General features: G+C 30.0%; 1 protein-coding gene across 1 annotated transcript; it reads right to left on the bottom strand.

The window, feature by feature from the left end:
* Nucleotides 1-598: 598 nt before the first annotated feature.
* LOC114752116 (non-specific phospholipase C3-like) lies at nucleotides 599-6,669 on the bottom strand. Its single transcript, XM_028940834.1, has 4 exons — nucleotides 5,946-6,669; nucleotides 1,551-1,960; nucleotides 1,293-1,463; nucleotides 599-1,200 (listed from the first exon to the last, which is right to left on the bottom strand). The coding sequence occupies exons 1-4, from the start codon at nucleotides 6,578-6,580 to the stop codon at nucleotides 860-862; spliced, it is 1,557 nt and encodes a 518-aa protein (XP_028796667.1). The 5' UTR covers nucleotides 6,581-6,669; the 3' UTR covers nucleotides 599-859.
* Between the last annotated feature and the right edge of the window lie 11,915 nt (nucleotides 6,670-18,584).

Below are 18,584 nucleotides of genomic sequence, written 5' to 3'. Positions count from 1 at the left end.
AATAAGGAATAGAGGGGGAGGAAAAAAAATTCTCATCATAATTAGTTCAGATATCAAAATTAAATTATAGCACTAAAAAGTAAAGCAAAATCTCCAATCATAGTCATGGAATCTGATTTTTGAAACAATGGTAGATGATCCTTTTAATTATGTATAATGGCTTAGATTATCCTAGATAAATTGAATAGGCATACGGATACTCTAAAATACCATATATATGATGCTCGAGGTATTTTTATTTGAACAGAGCAAATGATACTCTAGAAAAATAATATAGATGATGCTATAAAATTATGATGGGATAGAAAAGTATATCATACGCACCTTGGTTAAAACTTCATGCTGATAACGTGTTATAAATAAAGAAGAAATATAGAGAAGAATCATATAGAAGAAGAGATGATCAACAAGAGAGAGTACTTCTCATTCCATTCAAATGTGCTTAATACATTATACATTGCCTCTGTTTATAGGCATGACTTTACACTTTCGATATAATCTACAGATGACATAATAGTGGGATATAGAGACAATGGGAGATATTAGATATTATAGGAGATATAAGAGATAATGAGAGATATATGGACATCCACCAAGATATTCATGACAAAAAGTAATTAATACAAGAATATTGAGACTACACCAAACAATTCCCGAATTGAGTTGACATGCTCCCTACCCACTAAACTGTAACACAATGTTTCAATCTTGAACCAGCTTTTCACACTCATCAGCCTAATTAACACACCCACGCACATCACCAAATTGAATTATTCACAATGACATGGCCAGAACTTTCCGGGAAAAAAATGACGAGAAATTAGAGAGACCAATCACAAAGACTGAATCATCAATCACGTCAATCACAGAATATACAACCAAGAATCTTGTGCCAGAAGCTTCTGGGAACTGCTGATGTTGGAGGACAATGTGAATCTGCACATTCAACAATTTCAGATCCATCGACACCGGTCTGCTTTGCCTTCTCACACTCTTTCATGAAGAACTCGAGTGCTTCTTCCACATATTTCACTGCGCCTGCAACGTTCAAACCCTCCACTAACTTGTTAGGGTATATATCTTTCTTGTGATCTCCATTTAGGGTTGCAGCTAACTGCACCAATTCTACTTGAAAATCACTTAATTCTGTTTGTTCATTTGCTTCAGCCTCTCTCAGTTTTGCTGGTTCTGGCAAAGTCACTGCACATTTGCAACAAGCAAAGGTCTAATCCGAATCATGTAAAGTTTATTATATTATGCTTTTGCAAGGTTAAAGGATTAATTATAATTACTTGGACAATCAGTTCGCGGGGTGGGCCGAGTCAGAAGGACCTCGAATGTTGCAGCCCATGCATCACGCTTCGTCAAGAACTCAGGTAGGTTGAACATCTTCTTCACAGTTGCTGGTATAGACGAATGCTCGTATTGTGATGTTGCCTCTGGCCCAGACGCTTCATGCAACACTGCAACAATTATTCATTCAATATTCCATCAATATTTAATTGAATCCATAAATCTCTCATGTACAAGACAAAGCACCAATCAAACACCTGTGCCAGGCTCGATCCAAGGAGAAATGAAGATTGCAGGAACCCTAACACCAAGGCGATCAAACTGAAACTTAAAAGGATCAGGACCGATGATCCCGTCGGGGCTGGGGACTTCGGTCACCGGTGTCGGAACATGATCGAAGAACCCTCCGTGTTCGTCGTAAGTGATGACGAAGAGCATTTCGTTCCACTGAGGACTTGATCTGAGAGCTTCGTAGACTTCTTTGATGAAGTGTTGGCCCTTGGAGACGTCGTGCGAAGGATGGTCGTCGTTGCCGGGAATGGATAACAAGTCCCAGAACCTTTGCTCCAATACCACGTAGTTTGGGAGCTTCCCTTCTTCGCAATGCTTCTTGAACTCTAAGTCGAACGAGTGGAAGTTGTCTATGTTCTTCAGCTTCCTCAGGTTCCTGCCATGTTGCATTGTACGCGTTAAACGCCGCCGTTTAGCAGCTAAAGCAAAACGATTTCTTTTGTTTTCAAAGTCTGATTGATGCATCTGCTAATCCTATTGGATGAAATTCTATTCAAGAAAAAGTCAGGTATTAAATTTGAATATCTCTCTCATCAGAAATTTGAACCTTGATTCACCATATTACTAATAGCCCCTTCTATTAGATCCAATTCTTATTGGTTTAGGTCTTGTTAGTTTTTCAATAATGATTTACGTAACACAATAGAAGGATATGAATAAAATTTTGTCTCAACTTATATAAAAGCACTGAACAAACACAACTACAAACAAGCTCTTTGTAGTCCCTCCTCTTCTTTTAGTAAGTTTCAAATTTACGCAAAAACTAAAAACTTTGCTAAAAAGGGTTTAAAACAGTGAATATGAAAAAATGCAACTAATTTTTCTATAAAAAAAATCTTATTTATGAAAGGCATGAATGGGAGAGAAAATGAGTGAAATAAAAAAAGAGAGAAAATGAGCAGAGAAAAAGGATATGAGTGAGATATATAATTAATTAAAAGTAAACTAAAATTAAAAAAAATATAGTAAAAGTTCAAATGTTATCAAATTATAACTTATATGAAGGATCAATCCCATTAAAAAAAAACTTGAAGCTTATAAAAAGAGTTGGCAGGAGTATATTTTTAAAGGTACTACAAATCAGACTAATCATTAAATTAGTCAAGACTATATATATAATCATGAAATGTGTAATATCATTTAAATAAAATGGTATTAATTCACTAAGAAAATGAAACATTTATGCATAAACGATATATAATTAAACAAAACATATATATAATTAAACAAAACATAGTTACTAAAATAATAGTACACTAATATTTCTATTATCATCTCTCAAACTACAACTATATATCTCTTTCTGCGTTTTCAAGGGGAAAAAAATACAGACGGTTTTAGGAAATCGATGCCATCAAAGAAAATTGCATAAATCTCTTATGAGCTTAGTAAGAATTATTGAATTAACCAATTTTCTCTAAAGCAAAAAATTGTTTGTAGTTTAACCCAACTTAAATTTTAGATAAATCTTACTTTGATGTTATGATATTGCTTAATTTTTTATACTTATTTGACAATTTATTCAAGAATTTAAATACATGCTAACAAAGATGCTTTCTATTCAAACATGATAAATACTCAAATTTGGAGTTCAGTAATAATAGTAATAATAATGCAGTACCACATAACAACATATAGTTATTTCAAAGAAATTTGTTTAGTCCATATATTTAACAAACAAGCTGCAAGTCTTCAAGGCATAATTACATTTTTATTATTTTTAAACATACATAATTTTCAAAAATTATAATTCTCTTATTTAATTTTTAGCATCTCTATTTAATTTTTTTTATATAAATTATGTATTTAGATTCATTGAAGATATGAATTTAATCCTAAAACTCCAAAAAATTAAAGTTAGAATAAAATTAGATGTAATTATTGCCTCCATCATCATAGTTTATGTAGTCTGAATAAAATTTTAAAACTCTATAGTTATTTCTATAATTTGAGTAAAGGTTTAAATTAACGTTTCAACACAAGAGAGGAGTGACCGAAGATGAGTTTTATTGGATTACTTTTCATTTTAATTAACAATGATCTGAGAAAAGTGAAATAATAATATTATTTCTATGAAATATAAGAGGATTTAATAGGGAAACCCAACATTCTAATCTTTTTAATGGTGAAGTTTTACCTCTAACCTTTTAAATTTCATGCAATCTCATCCTTTATTTACGTATTTAAAATCATTCTTTTCCTTATATTTATCTTAATGATTAAAATGAAACCTTTTTTTTTACCAAAACAATTTTGATACTTTTTATCTTCTGAAGTATGAAAAAAAAAACTTTCATACAAAGTAATCAACTTACAATCTCATCAGAAAATTGAAAAAAGAAAGTAAGATTGCATCAAATTTAATAGATCACAGTAAAATTGCACCACTAAAAAATCAAGGTGTTAAGTGTACTTGAGAAATAAGATCAAGGTATTAAAGGGACCTAAGAAATAAATTTAGGGTGTTATGTGCACTTTTATCCTATTTAATACTTTTTTGGTATTAAATATAAGATATATTTTATTGTGTAAATTATACTACAAACAAAATTTTATATTTAGAACTAGAGGGGGTGTAACACAGTGGACAACAAAATTTGAAGGATATAATAGAGAATATCCACAGCTCAATCTCTAGAATATACCAGAGAAGACTCTTTTTTTTCTTATGCCATTCATCCTGTGAATAATTAAAAACTAAAATCCACGAATAAGACAATTATATTTAGAACCACATTCTTAAATTTAAAATGGAGATTTATAAAAATAACAGAAATTATAAAACATATGGTCCTGTATGATTTTTTTATAATTTGAGAACTTGACATAATAAATATAAATAATTTGACCTAAGTAATTTTCTTAATTAAATTCACACTTTTATGCATAGTTAATTTCTTTAAGCTATAAAAAAATCATCATTATTTAGTATTTACAATGAATTCATAAAATTATGACATTTACAATTCTATGCCCTATATAACAAGAGATATATAATTGAGATTGGATTAAAATATAATTATCAAAATAATTTTAGTAGCTTATAATAACTTCTGAAAAGTTCAAAAATTCTAATTAATTTTAACAAATTTTCTGGGTACCTGTAAAATAATTAAAAATGACGCATGCCCATATGGACACACATGCTAAGTTGCATGTGACGCAAGAACATTCTTTTTGTGCTTTAAACATTATTTTATAATTTGGAGTTTACGAAAATTAATACTCCCTCCTGTTCTTAGAGATCCCAAAATTTAATTGTTATAGTCTTTTCATAAGATCCTAATTGTCTAAATATTAAATTTTTTCTATTAACTTTTTCCCTAATTAATGTTCTATTTTCTCTTCTTATCTTTTTATACTATATACTCCTTCTTTTTTAATCTAATTACTAATATTTCTCTTTCTTATTTACTCCATTAAATAGGTACATACTTAAAAAAAATTTTAATTTTTATATATTTAGTATTTTTAACTAATTTAGATTATTTTCCTAAATCGTGTAATTTAATGAAAAAAAAAAACCTTATAAAAAAGAGCGGAAAGAGTGGACGAATGAATCGAATCACACCAAGTACTGCCAACACGAAAAGAAACAAGTCCACAAACTGCCCGCCACTATCCATCAATGTGCAGCTTATTGGGTTTTTATCCAATGCACAAATTTCACTTTACCAAAATATAAAATATTAACAAAATATTTCAGGCCAAAAAAAAAAATATTAACAAAATATTCCACTGTTTACAATTATGAGCGTCATTTCTTTGAATATATACGTCTCTTCAAAGTCCATATAATTTTTAAAAATATATTTCTCAATCTAAATAAATTGGTTGAGAGGGTTGTTTTGGTTAACTAATTTTTTCTTCTAAATTTATAATTCAATTTTCAAATTATCTCTATTAATTCTATTTATTAAAAGAGTTTTTATTTGAAATAATTTTCAGAGCTAATGATTGAATGAGTATTTTAGAATATACATCTTGTACAAATAATTAACTTAATCTTTTAATCTTTATAGGTCAACTATGTAGATTCTACATTTAGCATTGAATGAGCAATTAAAAGGAAAAATGATAGAAAAAGATCGGTTGAATTTTAAAAAAATAAATAGATTATGTGAATTACTCTTGTAATGGTTTTACTTAAATCTGTCAAATTTACTTATTTATTATTTTAAAATTTAGTAGATATGTTTCTGTCACCTTTTCTGATTAAAACAATGAATATGTCATAGTCATCATTTTTCTTTCTTTTGCCCAAGTTGGCGAAAACAACTGCCTCAAGAAACACAAAACGTAGAAGAAAGAGAAAAGTGTACGTGCCTGTAGACGTAGAAGAAAGAGAAAAGTGTACGTGCCTGTAGAACAGCGTGGAGGGAAGGGACTGAAAATAAATCCCAAAAGTGAATCCATTTTCTTCCAACGAATCAAATATCGTCTTCTGCGGCAGACCTCCAATCAGCTTCTTCGTATCGTTGCTCGTCAGCCCATGCGACGTCGCCGAGTGAACGAACATCCGGTTCGGTTGCGTTGACGCAGGCACCGACGCGAACCACCGGTCGCACACCGCAAACTCCTTTACCAGTTTCTCATAAACCGGAACCCGACCCGGCTTGAATCCGTTCATCACCGTCTCCTCCATCTCCTTCCCTTCCTTCTGCCTTCCAGCATTCTGCACGAACCCCTCCATTTTCGCCGGCAGCTTCTTGGCCGCCGACTCCTCACTCCATGGCTCCCCAAACACCTGCTCGTATATGTCTTGAATCGAGTGCCCGGGGTCCAGGTCTACATACACCGACCGGTCTCCAAAGATGACCCGGTTTGACACCGGGTCGGAGGTAGACACCGGGTTCGACTCTGATCCGGTAACGCCGTCGATTTCTGGGTTCTGAGACTTCATCCAGCCAAGCATGTGGTCGAAAGAACGGTTCTCTTGAACCAAAACGACGATCGTTTTGATAGGGTGGGGAGTGGAAAAGGCAGACGAAGCCATTTTCGGAGCTGTGATGTTCTGATTCTAAACCAAGGGAGGCTATATTATATACGCACACCTATACAGGTAACGTGGGAAGTAAGAGATCAGAAGTTGAGAAGGTTTAAACTAATTTTATTTGAAGTTTTGATTCCGTTCGGCTTACTCTAGATGAGACATATATGACTTTAGCAACTTTGCTTCACCATAGTTACTTCGTGTACTCTTTCATACATTATTTTCACTATTTTTTTTTTAGTCATTGTCACCTTCCGTGACTAATATAAAAATTAATTTAATTTTTAAAATTTTAAATATAAGTTTAAATTCATTTTGTCTCTTATATTTATTTGTCATTATCAAAGTAATCATTATACTCTTGTAGTAGTTGCACATATCATAGGTTGTTTGGTTGGATTATAAGAAAGAAGATTACATGTAATCTTAATGCAAATGACTAATTCAGATGTTTTGTTGGACCTATGTGATGGAAAGAAGATTACATTTTTGTAATCTCTATTCCCTTAAATGGCTGCATACAGATTACATATCTATACCCTATGAATGAGGATTACAACATGATAAAATTACACTTTTATCCTTAAAATAAAGGAAGAAACCGCCAACCCTTCTTCCTCCCTACCCATCCACTACTCACCAACAAATCTACTCCAAAGCCTCCGATAGTTAGCGACAACCATCAATCTCCTTGTATGCTTCACCTCCGCATTGTTGTCGCCACCATCAAACTTCTCCATGCTCATTTGAACTCCTTCTGATCATCAGCATCGTCTCCAAAATTCCAATCACTTCGCAAATCCACCTCCCCCATCAATTTCCCTTCAGCAACGACCTCTACCTCCTGTGCCTTTGTAATTTCACTTTTTGTATATATGAATCCAAGCATGTCTTGTTAATTTGAATCCTAATTCATTTTTGCAAATTTGATACCTCTTCCACTTAATGATTTCACAATTCTATTTTTTTTTTTTGTGAACAACTCTATTTTTGTTTTGAAGGATTATTTTTCTGAATATTTATTATGGTAACTGATGTGGGTGGAGGAGGAATAAGGCATTGAATGGAAGGAGGACAATAAGAAAAAAGATGAGGATATTTCAGTCCTTTTCATTTTTATGATTATTAAATTTAATATAAAAATTATTATTCTTTTTAACATTATTAAGTTAAACCAAACAAATTCATTGTAATCTTCTTTGCATTACATTTAATTTCCTGTTATCATATTACATTCTATTACCTATGATTCAATGAACCAAACAGCCCCTTAAGGATTCTATTAAATAGTAGTTAGAGCTAATATATATAATTAGTAAGAGTATTTTAAAGAAAATAACACATATTTATTATAAATAACTAACTTAACAAACTTTCTTAATCTACTCAAATTAGTCAACTAACTCTTATATTAAAGACCAAAGATAGTATAAAAATTACTTAAATAATATGGATAAATTAAAAAAGCCAAATAAATTAACTATAATAAATATGACATCTAATCTTCTGAAATATTCATATATAATATTAGGTGATATATCAATAAATAAGTTTAGTGAATTAGTATGTAAAAAGAAAAATGATAAATATGAAAGACAAAATAAATTGTGATTTTATATTTAGAATTAGTATAAATGCAACCTACTAATTAGCTTCCACATTAGGGATATCAAAAAGAGTATTACAGAAATAAATAGTTAAAATTATGATTGTTTAATAACTTAAAACTTTTATTCATACATTACTACTCATGTACATGATTGGGAAAATTGGGGAAAATTTCCCACTAAAAATTTTATTGGTGAAAAGAACTTAATTAAATTATATGCAAAGAAATTATCATACTCTAATTTAGATTCTTCTCACTGAGTAGTTTTTTTCCCAAAGAAAAGAAACTATAGTAACAATCTTCATCAAGTAGTTTAAAAATATTTTAGATAATGGACTAACTTTATTATGAGCAGTATATCAAAAGGACTATTATGAACATATTTTTTTTTCCATAAAATGTAAATGATATATCTTGCATGTGAGATTTGAGAATATGCCAGAACACTGTATGGTTACGTTGTTACACTAAACATTGACTATTGTTCTTAAATTACGAATTTCTTTTGGTCCAACTTTGCATTCCGAATTAAATTTGAATTATTTAAATGAATGAGCATATGATGATATATATATATATATATATATATATATTAAGAAGCTGGTAATTTTTTGATTTACCAAATAAATATGTGAAAATATTTTTGTCTCGATTTCTGTAAAAATATTTTTAAAAAGTGATTTTTTGAGTAACCAAACACTTTTTAAAGGGGTATTTGAATGGAATAAAAAACTATAGTTTTAAAAGTGTTTTTACAATATGCGAAGTAAACATGTAGAGGAATTTGTCTTGTGTTTGCAGAAAGTGCTTCTAAAAGCATTTTTGGGTGCTTCCAAACACCCACTAAATCTATTTTAACAACGCAAAATCTAATTTTATTAATGCCAAAAAAAAATTTTATGTCCAAAGTGATAACACAAAATATATGAAGTTAAATAATTGCATAGTTAATTATCACAGGATCGATATAAAAAAAAAAAAACCGTAAGACAGTACACCTATTAGTTGAATAAAGAATCAATTTTTTTAATTAAAAAAATAGAAATATACCCAAATTTACCTCTTGTTAATTTGATTGGGGAGGAATAGAAGAGAGGGGAGATTTTAATAAGTTCAGTTTTTTTAAAAAACAATTGACATCTAAGGTTAAAACATTTTCATAAAGAACAGACGTAGAACGAATAAAGGATATAAAAATTAATTAAAAAATTCCAACTCCACCTTTTTTTCTCAAAAAAAAAAAAATCTCGCGCTAAAATCTTTCATTTCCTTTTGTTCTCCACGTTAACATGTGATGTTATAAATGTTAGAAATGTCCACTTCTCCGTTACCCTCCCGTCAATGTGTTCTCCACATTAACATGTGATATTATAGATGTTGGAAATGTTTTGATGGTAGCAAATTAGGACGTATTTGTTTTGTGGGAAATATGAAATCTTTAAGATAATATGAAAATTTTTTCTACTTGAAATGTTTCAAAAATACTATCTCTGCTCTTTAATATAAGATTTAGATTGACTTTCAGTTTGGTTCTAATTATAAGATCACAATCCACTTTGTCTCTTATATTTATTCTTTTTTTTCAAGACAGTCCTTGTAATAGTCGCATGTGTTAAAGGTTTCACAATATGGTAGTTCTAGCCAATACACATGATTAGTAATGATGTTTTAGGAAAAACAACACATATTTATTATAAATAAATAGCTTAACTAATTTTCTTATCGTACTCAAATTAATTAATTAGCTCTTATATTAAGGACCAGAGATAGTATTTGTTTTTCTCAAAACCTCTAACTCTTTGTCTTTAATTATTCTTTACTAATGTTAAGTATTCAACTTGCATAAATATCAAATTTGATCCCGGTTAAAAAAAACTTCAAACTCTATTTAAGTTTAGTTTCTTGTGACGAGTTTTGACATGAGATTGCTCTTCCAGCACTCCATCCAAAACACTTGCATGCTTTGCATCTAAGCAATACCCACAAGGACTCGGAGAGTGTCATAAAGGCAGTTGCCTCACTTCTTCAACAATATTCAAATTAATGACGTTGAATTCTTGATATACTTCTATTAACACAGAGAAAAGTTCTAGAACCATGACAATTAAATATAATCACAATTAGAATTGAGGAGCACAACAAAGGCCTCAAGGCTCACTCTTCTGATGCCTTCCCCTTGCTCCCTATGAGATATTTTACCTAGAAAATGTTAAATAAGTGGGGTGAGTACTAACGTCTCAGTAACCTAAAGTTTAACTAGGTACATACAAGTCATCACACACACGCAATCAATATCCGGCATATACAACTATTAAAATAACTTGTAAAAATCATTAATTAGTAGGCAATATCACTAAAGTTCAAAATAATAACGTCTATATGCAATGGATGCTTGCTCCCTTATTACTCCATCCACTACTAGGGAAAAAAAAAACATTTAACAACACAAAACAACGGTGGTTAAGAAGAAAAACGCTATAGAAAAAAAAACAGTGGTATTTTTGTAAATAATGCCATGACTCTTCATTTTTCATGGCGGTTTTCTTAATAACTGCAAAGGAAAGTTTCAAGTTATACCACGATAGGGTTCAGTTTTTCTTATTTTCACAGTTTCATATCAGTGCATCGTGATCTCCCTTAGCCCCACCACCACCGAACTGTCATCACCGGCCATTTTTCCCTCTTTTCTGCCGTTTAACCTCCTCCATTTCGCTTGTGGTTGCTTGTTGTCAATCGCCATTTCAACGCCAATCTTCTCACATTTGAATTGTTTCTACTGAGTGAGTATCCTCTTCTTTCATTCTTTTTAATTTTTCTTGGTTTCTTGAATGTTTTGACCCTAAAAATCTATTGTATTTCAAATGGGTTGGTTAGTTTTACATTTTGATTGTCTTGCATTGGTGATTTTGCATTTTTTATGTGCTTGAGGTGTTGATTGGTGGGATTGGGTGTGAGAAAACCTCAATTCCTTTCTATATACGGCATTAGAAATATGTTTAAATATTTAAAGTTGATTAGTTTGAAGTTTTTGATTTTTTTTCAATAATTTTTTGATATTTATTTCAAATTTTTGGCATTTTTTTATGTAATAAACTTGTGAATTTAGTAATAAATAATCTGTTCAGTGTTTTGTGATTTTTTTTTTGTTATGAACTTTGATTGATGATAAAGTATTGTTTAAAATTTCATTGTAAATAGATATCATTTGTGTTCCTATTTTGGATTTAGAAGTTTTAGCTTTAAGAATATTTATCATTAAATTGGTTTGAGATTGAATTTTTATTTTTATTTTATTTGTTATATTTCTTCAAATTTATCCTATTTTTGTTTATTACATTGTTAAGTTAGTTTGGTTGATTGATTGATTTGTTTATTTTTTAAATAATTTGGGATTTGTTATAGGAAAAATTAGAATAGAGGACCTAAAGGGAATAATATTTTTACAAAAATTTACTTCTTTAAGTATGTGTTTTAATTTATTTTTACAAAAAGCTAAATTTTATATATAAATCTATTTTTATTTTTTTCTATGATATTAAATTAGAAGCAAGTGTTCGAAAAGAAATTATATTAAATTAATTTAATATTTTTATAAAACTTTATGCATGTTGAAATATGTTATGAAGAATAGTTTTAATTTTGATTTAAATAATAAAAGTAATTTTTGTTTAACTATTTTAAAAAAACTTAGATATGTTTTTTTGATTATATAGTTTTATCAACATTTTCGCTCATTCACTATATATAAAATTTTTTTTTAGAAGTTACTTAATCTAATTTTTAAAAGTAATTACATATTTGATTTTTTATTATAATATATTTAATAAGACAAACAGGGTTGAGGAAAAAAAATAGAGATAAAGAATTTGTCCTCATCTTAGTGGTTGAAGAAAATTTTATTTTTGATTAAAAATTTTGAGTGCATTTTATTTCCAATTTAGTGTTTGTATATTTAATTTTTTTATTTATGATCCTTTTAAATAATTATAATTTTAAAGAATCTTTATAATAAATATAACTTTTTTTTTGTCCTTCACCTTACTTTTCTCTTTGTTATATATTTAAGGGGAAATTCTGTCAAATTTTTTTTAAAAAAAGACATTTCCTTTAATTTGTAATTAACTGTTAATCAATTTTAATTTATTGACTAACACTTAATTATCTTATTTATTTCAATATTTGAATTAAAAAATTAGAATTGAGCTTGACAACTATGCTCATTGACTCCGTAGAACGATGGATCGTAGTTGGATGAAAACTAAGATAGCAAAGAATATGATGATAAGATTGAAAGGTTTCTTGAGTTTGCTCAGAGAAATGCCTCTAGTAAAAGAGATGGATTGTACTAAATGCTTAAACAATAGTCAGCAGAGTATTCCTAAGATAAAAGAGTATCTTATCTGTGATGGGATAAATTTAAGGTAAAATTGGATATGGTATGGAGAAATTAGAAAGACTACATTGTCTGGAAAGGAAAATGTTATTAATGAAGACTTTAGTGATAGAATTTCGGATATGTTTTGTGACATAAGGTATGAGTCCTCTACACAGTTTTCTCCCACATGTGAAACCTTCTGTAATGATGTAGAGACGCCTTTATACCCAGGGTGTAAAGATGATTACATAAGGTTAACAATCGTGTTGAAATTGATGAACTTGAAAGCAAGAAATTGTTGGACCGATACTAGTTTCATAGAATTACTTGAACTGTTGAGTGATATACTTCCAAAAGAGAATTCACTTCCAATGAATGTATAAGACAAAGAAAATTTTGTGTTTGATGGGTTTGGAATATGAAAAGATACATACGTGCCCTAATGATTGTATATTATTCAGAAATGAGTATGAAGGGTTGAATAAGTGTCCAAAATATGGGACTTCAAGATACAAAGTTAAGAAAGACGATGATGATTATAATGAGATGACCAAAGGTCATCCTTTGAGGGTTCTATGGTATCTTCCAATAATACCACGATTTAAGTGTCTATTTGCTAATGCCACAGAAACAAAGAACTTAAGATGGCATTCTGATGAGAAAATATGTAATAGAAAGTTTCGTCACCAAACAGATTCTCCTTAATGGAAAATAATGGATAAAAAATTTCCTCAGTTCGGTAGTGAGCCAAGAAACTTTCGGTTAGGGTTTTGTACGGACGGAATTAATCCATATGGTAATCTTAGTAATACACACAGTGCTTGGTCGGTGCTCCTCGTAATTTACAACTTGCCTCCTTGGTTATGTATGAAAAGAAAGTATATCATATTATCTTTGATGATCTCAAGGCCAAAACAGCTGGGGAACGATATCGATGTGTATTTGGCACATTTGATTGAGGATTTGAAGAAATTATGGGAAGAAGGTGCTAATGTATTCAATGCATATAAACAAGAGACCTTCAATTTACGTGCCATGATTTTCACCATGATAAATAACTTTACAGCATATGAAAATTTGTTAAGATACAGTGTTAAGGGGCATAAAGCATGTCCGATATACAAAGAAGGCACTCACTATATGCGACTTAAACATGGCAGAAAGACGGCCTACCTTGGTCACATAAGGTTTTTTAGTTGACACCACCGTTACTATAGGTTGAAGAAGGCATTTAACGGCTCTCAAGAATATCAAATGCCTCCAATACTATTAACTGGAGAAGAAGTTTATCAACATGTAGAGGGAATTAATGTGGTCTTCGATAAAAGGAAGAAAAAGACTGCTGGTGAGAGGAATATATGGAAAAAAAGATCTATCTTTTTTTATCTTTCATATTGACAAAGTCTTGATGTGAGGCATAGTCTAGATGTGTGTTCGTGTATGTCCTATAGATCTACCCGTTGTTGATTGGAAACTGGAAACTGATATTCGAAAGAAACGATTGCTTAATTACAGTATTGATTTCGGGATGTATGTGGAGAAGAATGTGTGTGAGAGCCTTGTTGGTACACTTTTACATATAAGTGGAAAGATTAAGGATGAAATCAATATAAGACAGGAGTTAGTCAAAATTGGAATAAGAAAACTCCTCCACCCATAATAAAGAGAGGGTAAGAGGGCTTATTTACATCTAGCTGCATACACATGATCAAGGGTGCAAAAAATAGTCAGTATTATGGAAGCGAGGTCGATTTACATGATGACCACAATGACTTAGATGAGAAAGCAAATATATTTTGCACTTTACATGGAAGGATAAGTATATTATTGTATTTGAGATACACAAGTTGTATATATAGGATTATAATTAACATGGTTCCTATTTTGCAATTATCATTGGACCCTAATTGTTTGTGCCCTTTTTAATAACAAAGTCTACTGGTTCGATTCCCTTTATGGAAGTCCAACCGAAGAAATCAGAGATGTCATTAACACGTTAATTTATGTTTATATATTTATTACGAGTAAAGTTTATAAAAATGTGCTCTAATATCAATTTTTTTTATTATTGATATGGCTTTTCATAGTTTCAATATTGTGGCCACGAAGCAAAATAGGCAACCACCAACCTAGGTTCTCCCACAAGTATGTTGTTTTGAGCTAAATATATGCTTATAAATTTTTTTCAATAATCAAAGTTAATGTTTATAATCAAAGTCTAATATTCAATTTATTTCATTTTGTTAGTACTTTTGTCAACAAGGGAGTGTTGAATATAGATATTATATCATCCGCTACATGAATGATGTCATTGAAACATGGGTGACTGAGAAATTAAACGAGATAAATATAGGTTACATTGTATGTAATTCTTTAATTCTTTTCACATTTTTGATGAAGTTGACTAATGACTATGTTATTTTTTATTTACAGATATTCCAAAATGCCGCGCCATATCACATGGAGGAAATCAACTTGATGAGGGACACTTTGTCAACAATAGTGCTACAAAATTTTGAAAATGTAAAATACTTAGGTCATTCCTCACAAAGTTCATTGTTAGATTATTAACTAATTGATTATTTGTTAATATATTACGTGATTCAATAAGAATTGGATGTTAGTGTTCACATATGGTCATCTTCAAAATTGTTTTGCATATTCTGCTCTGCCTAGATTTGAGTCTGTAAACTGCAGGGAGATAGTAAAAGAAATTCGCGTAGAATTTTTTTTTTATAATTTTTTTAACGGTGGTTATTTGTATAACTGCCGTGAAAAAGTGAATTTCAATGGCGGTTTTGTAAATAACCACCGTAGAAAATTGAACTTTTCACATAGATTTTGTATTCAAAACCGTCGTGGAAAGTCAATTTTTCATGGCGGTTTACAACTGCCGTGTTTTATTCTCTTTTCAACTTCAATAGTATCTACTTTGCCTCCAAAACCATCATAAAAAACCTTAAATAAATGCCGTTAAAAGCCTTTTTCCTGACAGTGATCCAACCTTATTATGCTGACTAAAAGCATAGGTTTATCCATGGTCTGGCCCACACATTAGACCAAGCAAAGGTACTCTAGTACTCATGATGTATCCGGCCAAAGATATGAAATGTAAGCCCAGACTATAGCTCTCCTCCTTAATAAACAAACTGGGAGATGTCACAGTCCCATATTCTCCTTCTACAAACTTAGTCAGCTAAGTATTAAGGAATGGGGCCCTAATAAAAGCCAACCACTGTGTACATAGTGGAGGCAAATCACATGATCACAAAATATCATATAAACTAGTATCATAGTCTTCTCATCCTAATCACTGATACGTGTCATACATATGCAGTAATACTAGTACAAGCATGCTTAAAAGAATTTAGAGTATCACGTGAATTGTTAAGAATGAATTACAAGCATGCCTGAAAGAAATAAACTACTTATGATTTCATTTCACATATATACACATATACAACATGCTCAACTTGATTTAAATAACAATGATGAATAATACATTGATATTCATTTCTCTTACCATTTGTAGTCTCAATAAGTTGTAGGCCAAATAGAATTTTATATACTCATACCTATATAGTCAATTAAACAAACAATTTGCATACACATGAAAAATCCCAAGTTACCTATCCTCCTTCAATTTACAAGCTAAGTGATCAAATTAGCGAATCCAAGCAGTTAGATCTCTTAGTGAGAGTCTACAAAAATCACACATATATGAAAACATTAATTTATAATTTGAAACTACTGAATTTATGTTACATACTAAAAAAATTTTAAAAAAAATTTGTAATTAAAACAAATATATATGGAAATAAAAAAATATTTTATTGTTATTAAATTAAGTTAAGAAAAAAAAAACCAACTTTTCCCCTGAATTCGGCGGGAAAGCTTAGGTCATTTAATGAAGAATGAAGAAAAATTGGAGAGGGGTAGTTAGAAGATGGAGGGAGATAGAATAAAAGAGAGAGTGGGAGATAGAAAATGAGAGTGAGAGGTAGAGAGAAAAATCAAGAGAGTGAGTGAGAATTTTTACAAAGTACATACTGTCTGAAAGATAAGACAAGATTTAGGAATCATTTTTATCAAATTTTCTTCATACATATTTCCCATATATTTAGAATTTTATATTGATAGTATTATTATAATGTTTAGAAAAAATTTTGTGATTTGAGTATGGACTAAGTAGTGAGTTTTGACAATATATGACAGTCGAAATTTAAAGATACATTATTAATGCATTTTAATCAATTTATATTTGTTCTTTGATTATTTTGAGAATTTTAAATTAAGATTTTAGTTGAAAAATTTATTATTCAAGACATATAGAATGTTTTTCCCAATTAAATTGAAGTTAAATAACTGATTTGGGTTATTTAATATATTATTGAGGTTTCTATCAGTTTGAATGTTAAATATGTTAAAGATATATTGTTGAAATAATTTTTTTTAAGCTTGAAAATTAAATTATAAATTATAAATTTTCTGAAAATAAATAAAGTTAAAGTTTATTTATAATTTAAAGGAGTTGTTTGGGTTCAAGATAAATTTTAAATGAGGCTAAAATAAATAATTGAAATTTTAATGTGAAATATTTTGACTTTGGGTAATAGATATATATACTAAAGTTATTAAATTTAAATATTGTCTTGTATGAAAAATTTTATTCCCAAATAATATTATATCTACTATAAATAGCTAGATTTGTGAGAGTTAATATATTTTTGTAATTTTAGTTTATAGGGTAGTCTTAGAATTTTAGAGCATTTTATAATAGTTTTGAGTTTTATATTAATAAATATTTGTGTGCAATTTTATAGACTTTTGTTGAGAATTTTGGAGTATTTTGATTATTTGTAAGCTAAAAAGTAATAGGCAACTCTGAAAATTCTTTCATGTACATGTGAATTATGTATGACTATATTATGGATTTCCTAGTTTTTATTATATCATATTGAAATGATTGTTTATATCATGGGTTTTCAAATAAATGTTCTAATAGATTAGTTTATTTTTGTAAAGATTTATTACTATTAATTATGATCAATGTTTAAATATATTAATAGTTTTTTAATTATGATGAGTTGCTATTAAATTGTTAAGACTCTTGTTAAGATGAGAAAATCTCATTTCAAACTCTCTGATGCTTTCTCCTTCATTCATCCTTATTAGCTCATATTCTGGTGTGAGCGTGTTGACGTTGGCTTTGCTTCCCTCCAGTGGTTCCTTCATAAGCCACTTCTAAAGCATCCCAAACTTTTTTCGCTTTTTGAAGATTTGACACTCTGAAGTACTCTTTTGAATCAAACACATTGGTAAGTATATGGAGTGCTTTGTTGTTAAACTGTACCATCTTTAGATCAGCTTCGGTATACTCATTTAGCTACTTTGAGACTCTAGGTCCTTCCATTATTTTCATTGGAACATAATTACCATTTTAGACCACATTCCATATTTCTAGTCTAGCTGCTCTAATGAAGTTTTTGATCTTCATTTTTCACAATGAGTAATTTTCTCCATTAAAACTAGGAGGTTTAGTGATGGAACCTATTTCAGGTAAAACACATTCTCCATAACTAGCCATATGGTCTTTTCACTTGAAACGACTAGATTCCTGTAGATAAAGTAACTTACTCTAATACCAAATGTTAGTATGACTGAATGCCTAAGAGGGGGTGAATTAGGTATTAAGCAAATTATGAACAATAAAACAATAAAACACAATTAACATAAATAAAGCAGAATAGAAATGATATTACCTATCGCTTGAAGGAAGAGCAGGAGAAAATACACAATGAATTTATACTGTTTCGGTTCAACCTGACCTATATCTAGTCCTCATGCTTTACGTGAGAATTTCACTATATTTCTAAGATTCAATAAGCTCCTAGTGCCATAGTATAATACTCACCTCTATGCCAAAAGCAACACCTAAGGCAAAAGATTAACTTGGATAAATAACAAGGCTTTTTTGACTTGGTTAGTATTTTGAACTTATGTGAGTCAAATACTCAGTATTA

The sequence above is a fragment of the Neltuma alba genome, unplaced genomic scaffold, assembly GCF_004799145.2.
Source record: "Neltuma alba isolate B1F8T4 unplaced genomic scaffold, ASM479914v2 tig00007243_pilon, whole genome shotgun sequence".
Taxonomy (NCBI): Eukaryota; Viridiplantae; Streptophyta; class Magnoliopsida; order Fabales; family Fabaceae; genus Neltuma; species Neltuma alba.
This window is presented reverse-complemented; position numbering and strand designations above follow the sequence as displayed.